Source organism: Primulina eburnea, unplaced genomic scaffold (genome assembly GCF_022965805.1).
Source record: "Primulina eburnea isolate SZY01 unplaced genomic scaffold, ASM2296580v1 ctg128_ERROPOS2300000, whole genome shotgun sequence".
Taxonomy (NCBI): domain Eukaryota; kingdom Viridiplantae; phylum Streptophyta; class Magnoliopsida; order Lamiales; family Gesneriaceae; genus Primulina; species Primulina eburnea.
In genome coordinates, this window is record NW_027330812.1 from 430,752 (window position 1) to 444,444 (window position 13,693).

The 13,693-nt window shown below is 33.8% G+C and overlaps 1 protein-coding gene across 1 annotated transcript; it reads right to left on the reverse strand.

Moving 5' to 3' along the window:
* Positions 1 to 5,653: 5,653 nt before the first annotated feature.
* LOC140820610 (uncharacterized) lies at positions 5,654 to 6,157 on the reverse strand. Its single transcript, XM_073180916.1, has 2 exons — positions 5,985 to 6,157; positions 5,654 to 5,894 (listed from the first exon to the last, which is right to left on the reverse strand). The coding sequence occupies exons 1-2, from the start codon at positions 6,155 to 6,157 to the stop codon at positions 5,654 to 5,656; spliced, it is 414 nt and encodes a 137-aa protein (XP_073037017.1).
* Between the last annotated feature and the right edge of the window lie 7,536 nt (positions 6,158 to 13,693).

The following is a 13,693-nucleotide window of genomic DNA, read 5'->3' on the forward strand; positions in this document are numbered from 1 at the left end:
AAATCTTCGCCAAAATCTGATTCTGATCTCAAGGGTACAGACCCCGTGCATGCATCAGGGAAGGAGTCCGTGTAGACTCTGCCCAAACCTTCTTCCGGAACACTGGACACAGACCCCGTGTAAAGGCCCGTCTCAGGGTCCGTGTACACACTGGATTTTTCATTCTCGAGGATAGATGAAAAGACGATTCGGTTGACTTAAGTGTCTTCATCTTCTTCAATATTAAATGAGGTATGTTTATAAGTAAAATGAAAACAATATTATATAAAAACAGTTCAATATGTTGAGTGTGTCTGTTTGTCCATTGAGTCTGATTCAATCAACTCAGATGCCTGCAACATCAATCATCACATATTGGCACAAAGAGCATGAGAACTGGAAGATGTGAAGAAAGACATTGAAGAATTCGTCTGGTTGAAGGTGATGTCTTTTTGGAATAAAGTCCACGATCTTCAGTCTATACAGAGACACGGTTCAATTCCCACTGCTCAACAAAGAGCTGTAGCAAGAAAATACTTCATGCGTTTTAACGTCTGTCACGTCTCTCACCTTGTTACTGATATAGTTTTGTGGCATGTGATGCTGTGGAAAAAATGACATCAGCTTGTAAGTTGGTTAAATGATTGGCAAGAGGCTATAGGAAGAGCACTGAACAATGTTGTATGGATTCTATTTGAAGCTTAATGAAATCCTGTTTTGCATTATTGTTATCTCTTTACTTTCTGTAAAAATTTCTCTCTTATCAGTTGATAAAAAAATTAACTAATTGAATATAATATCTGATAAAAATAACTGACATCAGTTGACAGAAAATGAACGAGCTGAATATCATAACTGATATATGACCAACTGAAGTCAGTTGACACACAGTTAAAGAACTGAACAAGTGAACTGATGAATGAGTAACTGACATCAGTTGATAAACATTTAAATAATAAATAACAAACTGAATGAAGATCAACTGACAAAGCAGCAATAAAATTGATTAAGATAAATCAATTAAACCAAGTATATTGTGAAAGTGATAAAACTTAGTCTCTGCCAATGGCTTTGTGAAGATGTCACCAGCTTGTTGTTCAGTTGACACAAATTCCAGTCTGATAGCTTTATTCAGAGCATGATATCTGATCAAGTGATGTCTGACATCAATGTGCTTGGTCCTTGATTGAAGAACTGAATTATAAGTTATTGCAATCGTGCTCGTATTGTCACAAAATATGGGAGATTCTTTAGCATCAACTCCATAATCTTTCAGTTGTTGCTGAATCCAGAGCAGTTGGGCACAGCAGCAAGGTATTCTACTTCATTTGTGTAAGTGGCTATGGATGTTTGCTTCTTACTGAACCAAGAGATCAGTCTATCTCCTAGAAACTGACATGATCCACTGGTGCTTTTACGATTTAGCTTACATCCTACATAATCTTCATCTGAATATCCAACTAAATTGAAAGAAGAGTCTTTAGCGTACCATAATCCCACATTTTGAGTGCCTTTTAAGTATTTTAAAATTATTTTGGCAACAGTAAAATGTGATTGCTTAGGATTTCCTTGAAATCTAAAATACATGCAAACAACAAACACAATATAAGGACGACTAGCAGTTAGGTACAATAATGTACCTATTAAACCTCTGTATAGTGATGTCTCAACTTATATTCCCCCTTGATCATTGTCCGGTTTAAATGATGAACTCATGGAAATTCTTGCAGTTGAACATGTTTCCATGCCAAATTTCTTGAGCAATTCCTTCGTGTATTTGGTCTGACTGATAAAGATACCAATTTCCAGTTGTTTCACTTGCAGACCGAGGAAAAATTTTAGTTCACCCATCATGTTCATCTCGAATTTGTCCTGCATTAACTTGGCTAAATTCTCACATAATTTGGGGTTATTTGACCCAAATATAATATCATCAACATAAATTTTCACAGTAGAATATGATCATTCTTAGAAATTTTGAACGAGGTCTTGTCAACTGACCCAACAGTAAAATCATGATCAGTTGAGAATTTTGAAAGATTCTCATACCAAGCTCTTGGAGCTTGTTTAAGACTATATAAAGCTTTGTTCAAATGATAGACATGATCAGGAAAAGAGTGATTGATAAAACTTGGAGGTTGTTCAACATACACTTCTTCTTGCAACTGACCATTCAGAAATGCACTTTTTACATCCATTTGATAGACCTTGAAATTCTTGAATGATGCATAGGAAAGTAACATTCTGATTACTCCCAGTCTTGGAACTGGTGCATATGTTTCATCATAGTCAATTCCTTCTTCCTGCCTATATCCTTGTGCTACCAATCTTGCTTTGTTGCGAGCAATTGAACCATATTCGTTCAGTTTATTTTTGAATACCATTTTGTACTTATAATTGTTTTGCAAACTGGCCTTGGAACTAAGTCCCAGACATTGTTATGGGTAAACTGATTTAGCTTCTCTTGCATAGTATTTATCCAGTTAGATTCAGTGATGGCCTCATCAGTTTTCATTGGTTCCAGTTTTGAGACAAAATAAGAATGAATAAACAAATTAAGAATTTGGTTTCTTGTTCTTACCGGGTCAGATGGATTACCTATCACCAATTCTGGTGGATGTGATTTCTTCCATCTGAGCTCATTATTTGTTGCTTCCATATTAGCAACAGTTTCTGTTGGCAACTGAATGTTTTAAGTTTTAGTTGGAGCTGTATCAGTTGGCAACTGAATAACATCTGTTTGCTCTACCAACTGATTTTCAGGAGTCGGTTTCTGTTCAACTGTTTGATCTAGTTTCTCTGGTTCAGGTGTTTGAAGGATATTTTTGTTGATATGATTTTCTTCTTCACTTTCATCCTACAAACCGATCTCTGTAAATCGATCAACTAGCTCAACTGGATCAGTTGGCTTATCAGTTAGTACAGTTTCATCAAAAACAACATGGATAGATTCTTCAACATTTAAAGAATTTTTATTGAAAACTCTATATGCTTTGCTAACTGAAGAATATCCATGAAATATTCTCTCTGCAGATTTTGCATCAAAGGCTTTTAAATTATTTTTACCATTATCAAGGATAAAACATCTGCAGCCAAATATCTTGAAGTAAGAAACCATACTTTTTCCTCCATGCCAGATCTCATATGGTGTTTTCACATGATTCTTATTAATCATTGATATGTTCTGAGTATAACACGTGGTGTTTACTGCTTCAGCCCAAAACCTTTGAGAAATACCAGAATCAGCAAGAATTGTTCTAGCAGCTTCTTTAAGGGTCCGATTTCTTCTCTCTGCTACACCATTCTACTAAGGTGTTCTAGCTGCTGAGAGCTAATGCTTGATTCCAGTATTTTCTAAAAACGAATATTTTGATTGATGAATTCAGTCCCTCTGCCAGACCTTATTCGATAAATCCCAGCTGATTTTTCATTTAAAAATCTTTTGAAGAGCTTAATCAGTTGTGCAGCAGTTTGGTCTTTTGATTTGAGAAAAATTACCCAACTAAATATCGAAAATTCATCCACAACTACTAGGGTGTATTTCATTCCCCCTAAACTCATGACTGGTATTGGACCAAAAAGATCAATGTGCAACAGTTCTAAGCATCGGGAAGATGATTTACAACCTCTGTTCTTGAATGAAGATCTTACTTGTTTTCCAAAATGACATGCTGAACAAATTTTGTCTTTTGAAAATCTATTTTGGGTAAACCAATTACAAGATCGTGGTTACTCAGATAGGAAATATATTTAAACTTTAAGTGGTTCAATCTCTAATGCCATAACCAGTGTTTGAAAGATTTGGAAGCAATAAAACAAACTGGTGCATAAGGTCGTTCTTTCCAACTGACTTTGTAAGTATTACCACCACGATTTTTTTTTAGGATGACCTCATCAGTTGAGTCTCTAACTGAACATGTGTGTCTGCCAAACTGAACTGAAAAATTATTGTCGCATAATTGACTGTTGCTTATCAAGTTATACTTCAAATTCTCCACTAGAATAACATCTTTAATTGTAAAGTTACCATGGATAAGCTTACCCTTATCCATAGTTTTACCTTTGGAGTTTCCTTCAAAACTGATGTTTGGTCCAGTAAATTTGATCAGTTGAGATATCAAATTTGCATCTCCCGTCATATGTCGTGAACAACCACTGTCTAGATACCAAGTTGATTCTTTGCTTGTACCTGTTACCTGCAATCACACACAGTATATAATTTTGGTACCCATATACATTTGGGTCCTAAACTATTAGTCCTTTAGGAACCTAGACTTGAATCAGTCTAACTGATTTCCCAGTTACTGTGTTCCAAATGGTTTTTCTCGAATTTTTGACAAAATGTGTGTGATGTGAGGATGAGACAGTTTGATTTATATCCTTTTTCAACTGGTTAGTCTTTTGATATCGTTTCTGAACTGGCTTACAGTTGTAGTAATTGTAATAGTAATTCCTTGAGTACTTATTTTGTGACTGGGCCGTTTAGGTGACTAGTTTCTTGTATCAGTTGGACTCTCAGAGCTATATCCAATACCATGCAGTTTGCCTTTGTTCTTACTTTCAATCAATTGAACAGCTGGCTTACTAGGTTCTGAAAATTCAATTATCATAGTTGATTTTACAAAGGTAATGTACTTTCCTTTGCTTTTATTCAACTTTGGTTGAGCATCACTTGCAGAATTTTCATTAAACTATTAAAACCTAAACCAGTTTTATCGTCAACTGATTTTGGAGAATTCTGCACTTCAGTCAATGCAACTGAAGACTTGTTCCAAGCTTGAATCAGTTCAGTATGTTTTGAAATTTATGTTTTTAGCTGACATATAAAAGATGATTTTCAATCATTTTCAGCTTTTTGCTGTGCAATCTCCCTTTTCAGACTCAACAGTTCAACTGACTCATCAGTTTCTCTCTTGTTGTCATTGGGATCAGTTTGCTTAGTTCTTACCTTTTGAAAAGATCGAGCAAGTTTGTGATACTCATTTACCATGTCATGCAAGGTGGTAATGAGGTCCTCACGAGTTAAATCAGTAGAGTTGAAGTCAAATACCTGTTCACTTGCTGACTCCAGTTCAGCATCATCTGCCATTAAGCACTTGAATTCCTCTTCATCATCACTTGAACTTCTTGGGCTTTCTGGTTCCGACTCATCACTGTCAGTTTTAGCCGACTTTTCATTCTTCAGCCGAAAGCACTTCATGCTTCTTCTTGAATGATTTCTTCTCATCCTTGGTCCTTCTTTTGTGCTCAAAGGGCTTCTTTCCCTTATCAATCGATACTCAACTGTCCTTATTTGGCTTAGGACAGTCTGCTATGAAATGACCAAATTTGCCATAGTTGTAGAAAATATAGGATTCTTCTTGGGCTGGTTCTTCTGATATTGCTTTTGGAAATTTCCTTGGTCCCTTCTCATGAACCTCCCAAATTTCTTGACAAACAATGACATAACATCATTGCTCGGTTGATCAGCAGATTTGTCAGCTAAACCAGTTGGTTCCAGTTTGACAGCAGTTAAAGCAGTTGTGGCAGTTGGTACAGAAGGCTCTCCCTCTCTGGTTTGTAGCTCAAAATCGTAAGCCTTTAGATCAGCAAACAAGTCATGAAGTTCGATCTTATTAAGATCCTTTGACTCTCTTATTGCCATGGTCTTGACATCCCACTCTTTGGGAAGACCTCAGATCACTTTCAGTGCCACTTCTTTGTTTGAATACACTTTTCCAAATGCATTCAGTTCATTGACAATACAACTGATCCTTTCATCGTAATCATGCATGAATTCACCAGCTTTCATCTTGATGTTGTCAAATTTTTGAACAGCAACTGATAGCTTGTTCTCTTTTGTTTGCTCGTTTTCTTCATACATCTGGATCAATTTTTCCCATATTTCTTTGCCAGTTTTGCACATTTTGATTTTGCTGAAAGTGACTTTATCCAGCATTTTGTATAAGATATCCTTAGCCACATTGTCAAGGTTGGCTTTCCATTTGTCCTCAGCTGTCCATTACTCTCTGGGCTTTTCTATGCGATAAGGTGCCCCATCAGTAATGGAAACTGCAGTGTTTTCTTTTAGAATCTTCATGGGACCATCAGTGATTACATACCGCATGTCGTCATCTTGTACATCTAAATTAGCCTGCATTCTGATTTTCCAGTCGTCAAAATTTTCTGTGGAAAACATTGGTATTTTGTTGAATGAAGACATGTTGATCAGTTTGTAAATATGAATATTCTGAGACAAGATTCAACTGCTCTGATACTACTTGATAGGATCGGTTGAAAGGTGAAATGTGTTTAGAAGGGGGGTTGAATAAACACACACGATTTTTGTAATCTTTTCTAATGAAGTATCAGTTCTGTGAAAAACTGATACTATGAATCTTGTCAGTCGATAACAATCAATTTAACTGAATATAGTTGCGGAAGTAAACTGACTAAAAGATAGAATAAATAACTGAGAGAATAACACGAAGATTTATGGATGTTCGGAGATTGAATAACTCATAAATCACCCCTTCTATCACAAGGATAGGATATGTACTAAAAGACTTTGACCAATACCAAAACTTGTAGAAACCCACTTCAGTTTGGACTTAAAACTACCAAAACTGAAACTCTTAGTTTATTAACTTTCTCACAGTTCTCAACTGGATTTAGCATAACTGATCTAGTTAAGATCAAATAAATAATAAAACGATTTGTGCTAGTAAGCTCAAAATGTAGCCTCAAATGCTACAGATAAATCGAATAAGAGTGAGCTTTTGATTCTTGAGTGAGAGCTATAAATTTAGCAGGGTATCGGCAAGCTTGAGAATAGAATGATCACTTAGTTGTTCAAGAGTTGTTTCTCAACTACTCTCCTAACCTATTTATAGGCTTCTCTTCATGGTAACATTAAATAATATTTGAATATTTATATCCGGTGATTGCCACGTCAATATTCTTCTGACATTCGTACATTGTAGACTCTGAAATGCGGCGTTCCACTACGAGTTGCAGTTTGCTTTGTACTATTCTCGGTTGAATGTCCTTTTCAACTGATGACGTGTGCAGCTGAGTGATCAGCTAATATGAAGACGTTGGTAAGCACTCAACTGAATATTTCAACTGTTCAGTCAGTTGACTCTGTAAATTTAGTTCGGCTGGTTTCAGTTGATTTTAATAAACTGCGCATTTGATATTCAGTTAAGCAACTGTCATTTCGTGATCATTTAGTCCGATAAATTAGTCTCTTAGTTTGTCAAACCACCGAAATTAAGTTTCCAACATTACCCATCTATGTAGAATGTTAGTGGAAGATCTATATGAGATCCTCCAATAATATGAGTCGAATTCATGAGAGTTCCACATAATTTACATAAATTATTTAATTTGAAATCACAACTTTCTGGTGTCCAGACATCTCTAATAATATGATCCAGACATTGAGCGCATGTAGCATTTATAATTCAACCACTATTGATGGAAGACAAGACACTATTAAATTATTTTAATTTTTTTTTATAGGCTTGATATAAATTTTGAATCATATTCAAATTAGATATTTTAATTTCAAAAATTAGTCTAATCATTTAATTTTAAAATCATGTCATGTTTGTTTTAATATTTCCGAATTCATAAAATTCTTGTTATTATAATAACAATAAGCACATGCTGATTATTTAAAATTTATCATGTTCATTATAAATAAAAAATGATGATTGATGACCAATATTTATTTGATTTGTGATAGCACGCGTGTATCCAAGTAAAAAACCTAGATAAATGCAGAGATTCAAATGTAATATTACATAAGCTTCCAAAATTTTACACGTCTTCGATCTTCAAAACCTTTGATGATCTGGGCCGCCGGATTTTCTAGTTTAATGTATGACTCTCTAGCATATTGTTGTGCGCTGCATGGAATATTTATGGTGAGTTTTTAATTTAATGTAAGAATCTCTTTAGCATATAGTTGTGCACTGCCCTAACTATTTGTGCAGCCACTACACACAAGCAGCCTTGCCCGTACGACAATTTTTATTTTGAAAACCTCTATTGCCCGTGAGGGAATTAATATTCTGCCAGCTAGGAAGCACTAACTGAAGATGCAGTTGTTGTCTGTGTGTACATCATGAACTATTTCCAGCAGCGCATGATTTCCGATTTCTTTTTTGTTTTGAAAACACAATTTTCTAGGCGCCTTGATTTTGTGGAAAATTTTCTCAAATAGTTAGTAATATTTTACTCAACATAGTTCAAACAAAAGCAACAACGAATCATATTGAGAATCTTGCTCTAATAATAGAGTATCGTTTTCTCGCATCCAAGACATAGCTGAAGTTTAAATTTTTATCTTTGATATTAAATACATGAATTGGGCGTCGTATGATTCAAATCTATACATAGCATGTTTAGATTTTTTTACCTTTGATTTCTAAATGTTGAACAACAAACTATTCCAAATTTTAAGTTGATATAATACTTTTTTGAAAATATCTACTAATGATCTAATGGAAGTCTCCTTTCTTAAATCTCCGATAATTAGAACCGTGATTGAAAACGTTGTCCCTTGCCTAGATTACACTAAAAATCTAGAAAAATTTGTTTTGAGAATCATTTGTTGTAAATTTGTGAGATTCCTGTGGTGGTACATCGGCGTTGTGGTGGGTTTATGATGGCGCGCTGTGGGTGAAGTGGTGTTGCTCGGCTGAAAGTTTTCCAGCAAAAAGGGATGACCGAAATTTGATTGTTGTGAGGAGAGAGTAAAAAATAAAGCATTTAAATTTGGCATGTATTGTTATTTTTATAATTTTCGTTGATTAAGTTAGAATCCTACTAGGACTCTTACTTAAGAGTTTTTACCTAGTCGAAAATGTCCATTATGGTTTTTAGTTAGAGTTGTATTAAGATTCTTCAATCATATTAATCGAATAATACATGATCGTGGTTTCATTAAAATCATGATCGATGATCAAGCATAATTGATATGACGAGGTTACAAACTTATTATTATGATGTAAAGATGGAAATTTCGAAGAGCAAATTTTTTTCACTGATTCATTTTTGCCATATTAGGTAGTTGCACTCTCCTCACATAATTAGCAGTCAAACTAACTTCCATGATTTTCAAATGTGAAAACTACTTATAAACTCATTTATAATCAATATACTTGATTTCCATTCAACTAAATCATCAAATTCAACTCCTTCAGTTTTACTATCTCGAAGGGAACACATAATTTAATATTTGTGTGAACCTCAATAGTTCAGTGATATAGCTAGCCGTGGGTTCACAACTTTATATGATTCAACAAAACATTTTTCCTTAGTTGGAATTACCTTAATTAGCCTCATTCTACTCATAAAACTTTTGATCAAGAACGCCAAACTCAAGTCAAATGGCACGCATCAAATCATGGTAAGAGTATCTAGTATCATCACTCCATGGCTCCTTAGTATCACTGATAGTACCTGCAAGAACTAGTAAGTTATGATTAGCGTAAAATATGGTCATTCATCTCACATATCACGATCTTATCTGCGAAAATTGGTATATTGAGAGTTACAAATGAATTCAATAACGATGTGATGTTTCATTGAGTGATTACAGTAACATCATATGTGCAACTAAGAAAAAACTTTTCCTTAAAGAACAACACACACTCTGGCCATATATTCCTCGCACTATTAACCTATCAGATTACATAAGATATCCACACTCATACGTGAGCGGTGAATCCCAGACTAAAATGTATCGACTCTTACGTATGTCAGAACTACAAACAACCTCACCATCTGACGACCCTCGTGGAGTTGGTGAACGAGTCAAAGTGCACCACTAGTATATAGAGCCTCTATGTTATCCCAGGCCATATGACTAATGGTATATGCCAAAACTTTAATTGTTGCACACCCAAGAGCAGGTTGTCCACGATTAACGTCGTATCTACAGGGAAGCGCAGAAAAAATCAAGTCTGTTATGATATTTTTTCATTTTTAGATTTTTATTATTTGAGCCTTAGATTGATTATTTTTATATGTTCAAATTATAAATTAAATATTCGATATTTGAGTTTCCACTATTTTTTTAATAAAGTTTATATTAATGCATATAATTAAAATCTATTTGATAAAATGATTTCAATATTTTATTATCGTTATATATTTTTCTCTAATTAATATATTATATACATCAAAATTTATTATTTATTGAGTTGTATATTTGTAAACGTTAAATCAAAGTTCCCATTTTAAATAGATGGTAACATCGAGCTAAAATAAAAATGGTACCAAGAATTTAATATTATGATATATTTCATATATAATAAATCAAAGTAACCACTTTAAATATTTGGTAATACCAAACTAACATTTAAATGGTACCAAGAATTGGTGTAACATACATCATCAATAAATCAAAACTTTAACTTTTAAGTAGAGTATAAAAATTCTTAAACAAATAAATAAATTAAATATAACATAAATAATAAATAAAGATTAAATAGTATAACTAAAGATTTTTTTTGTCATACCAAGAACTTCATATTTTCTTCTCGACTTTAGTATATTAGCTACTCATGATAGAAATGTAGAACATTGAATATGTAATTAACATGATTATTGTATTTAAGTGAAGAAATAAAGAGAGAAAATATGAACTCGAAGTTTTATTTACATAAATGAGACATAGTTTCATTCATCACAATAAAGTCCTTTTTATAGGCAAATTTGAGGAGCCAACAATAAATAAAATATTATTTTACACAAGTAATTTGTTAATTATTCTTAATGAATGACCTAAGTTTTTCACTTTTGACAATCGTTCCAACGAATTTGATTCCTCCATTGAGTTTTATGAATTTTAATAGTATTTCATACCTTTGACCAAGTATTTTGACAGATCTGTCAAAATACTCAAGCATGGTAAAACTATAATTCTATTGGTATCACTTTCACTTCTCACTTTGACCATAAATGTGAGAAGAATTTTATCGCATGATTTTCATCAATAATTTGAATATAGAAATCAACTTTCTTCTTGTCAGTTTTCTGTAACCTACAATCAAAAATAATAAATAAATTTTGGTACCCAAATCTGTTTGGGTCCTGAACGAAGTAGTTTTTTAAGAACCCAGATTTAGATCAGTCGAACTGATTTTCCAGTCTCTATGTTCCATATGTGTTGCGTATAGATGAGACAACATGTGTTTTTTCTCTGTTAACCCTGTTGTTCTTTGGATATCGTTTTTGAACATGTTTGCAATTGTAATGGTGATTGTAATAGCCTTTCAGCGAGTTTTTTTTTTGCTATACATGGACTGCTTTGGTGACCAATTGCTTGAATCACTTGAGCTCTTAGGACTATATCCAACCCCATGCCTTTTAGCATTGTTCATGTTCTCAATCGGCTGTTCAACCAGCTTGCTGGGTTCCGGTTGTTTATGTATCATTATTGATTTAACAAAGTGAATATATCTCCCCTTGCACATATTCAGTTTTTGGCTTTGTAACGCTTGTTGAGGGTTCATCTTAGCTAGTAAAGCCTAAACCAGTTTTGTCCCCAACTGGTTTCTGTAAACCAGGCATTTCAGTCAACATGAATGACGGCTTATTCCAAACTTGAATCAGGTCAGTTAATCTAGAGTTCTCAAAATTCAACTACTGAATCAAGGATCGGTTCTCATCCTTTCTGCTATTAGCTTTAGCAATCTCCTCTTTGATATTTGAAATCTCAACTGTTTGTGAAATCAGTTTTGTCATTTGTAGGATCATTTTACCTAGCCTTAGCTTCTTCAAAGAAGAGAGCAAGCTTACGGTACTCATTTACCATATCGTACAGTGTAGAAATAAGTTTTTTTCGTGTAAAGTCAGTAGAGCTAAAATCAAATACCTGCTCGTTGCTAGATTCAGCTCAGCATCAACAGCCCTGAGGCATTTCAACTTTTCTTCATCACTGGAACTGCTTAAGATCTCAGTTTCTAATGTTTTGCTATCAGTTTCTTCCTACTTTGATTTGTTCTCTTCAGCTACTAGGGCTTCATGCTTTCTCCTAGATAGTTTGTTGTCATCCTTTGACCTTCTCTTGTGCTTGAAGGGCTTCTTACCCTTTTCAACTTATCTCTTTATGTCCGTCTTTGGTTTGAGACAGACAGCTATGAAATGACCAGTTTTGCCACACTTGTAGCACACATTCGGTTCTTCTTTTGATTCATTCATGTGGTAGATTTTTTGGAATGATCCTTGATTATTTCTCATGAATCTTCCAAATTTCCTGATGAACAATGACATCGCGTCATTGCTCAACGGTTCAGCCGTCTTCTCAACTCAAATTGTTGGCTCTAGTTTTAGAGCGCTGAGGGCAGTTGTGACTGGTGGGACCACTAGTTCGCCCTCTCTTGTTTTCATTTTGAATTCGTAGGTTTTTATGTCTGCAAACATATCATGTAGTTCCACCTTGTTGAGGTCTTTTGATTCTCTCATGGTCATAGTTTTAACATCTCATTTTTGGACAATATCTTTCAAATTTTGGCATTTGGAGTTATTCTTAATCGAGAATAATGATGATTCACAACTCATCATGATATAACATTTTGAGGCTAAAATTTAAAAATATAAAATACCAAAAATATTTATACAAGACCGAAGGAACAAGGTTACTTTTTCAAAGAAACAAAAGCAGACAAATGTTTAGATTAGGAAACAACGAACCTTAACAGTTGACTTCGTGAACAACTATCGATGCCCTTTGAGGAAACCTTATTCTAGGAAGCAAGATTTTAATAACTCACAATTAAAAAATATTTAGTGGGTTTAATTATTATGTCGTAGTTGATAACCACGACTTAAACAAAATGCTTCACGTCAAGCAATTTGTGGAATGATTCTCAATAATAAAAATAAAACTCAAATATATATGGTATATTTAGCAACTTCTTTTAGCCACAACAGTTTGACCAAGTGTAAAAAATTGACTTATTAAATAAGTTGAATATTTGTAAATGGGTAGCCTTTTTTCACTTTGATGATTTTATAAAAATCAATAAAGAAAATGTCTCCCGCGTTTCGGGGAGAAAATAAGAAAGGAGTAACATGATGCCAGTTGTTTACAATTTGCGAACCTTTGATAATGCTTGATGTTATTCAAAAGTTTTCATTTACGTGTAAATATTTTAAAAATCAAAATAAACCGAAAAGAAAATAAGTATTAATTAATAAGAAAATAAAGAAAATAAAATGATGGATTATTAGATAGTTCGAAAAACCTTTTTATATCGTTACCTGTTTATGATATTTGATCAATTGAACTTATTGAAACTTATGCTCCACTTTGTTTCCTAATATTCAACCTATTAATTACTAAAGCACTTCTAGTCCATACAATTTTTGAAAACAACATTAAATTTGGGCAAAAACTTGTGTGAGACGGTCTCACAGGTCAAATTTTGTGAGACGGATCTTTATTTGGGTAATCCATGAAATAGTATTGCTTTTTATGCTAAGAGTACTACTTTTTGTGGTGAATATCGGTAGGGTTGACCCGTCTCACAGATTGATATCCGTGAGACGGTCTCACATGAGACCTACTCTTAAATTTTTGTTGGATGTTAAATAAGAATATTTGAGTAAATATTTTCATCGAGAGTCCCCCACTTATTTTTGTGTTGGTCTTATATTAATTAAAAAACAAAATCAAATAAGATCACATTAATTATTTGGCAAAAAATAAAAGTGTTAC

Bases quoted from the DNA above. Each gene is read 5' to 3' on its own strand.
- LOC140820610 (XM_073180916.1), bottom strand. From the start codon at position 6,157: ATGTTTTCCACAGAAAATTTTGACGACTGGAAAATCAGAATGCAGGCT. The intron at 5,895-5,984 runs GTAATGGACAGC...AGTCACTTTCAG, and splicing joins CGCATAGAAAAGCCCAGAGA to CAAAATCAAAATGTGCAAAA.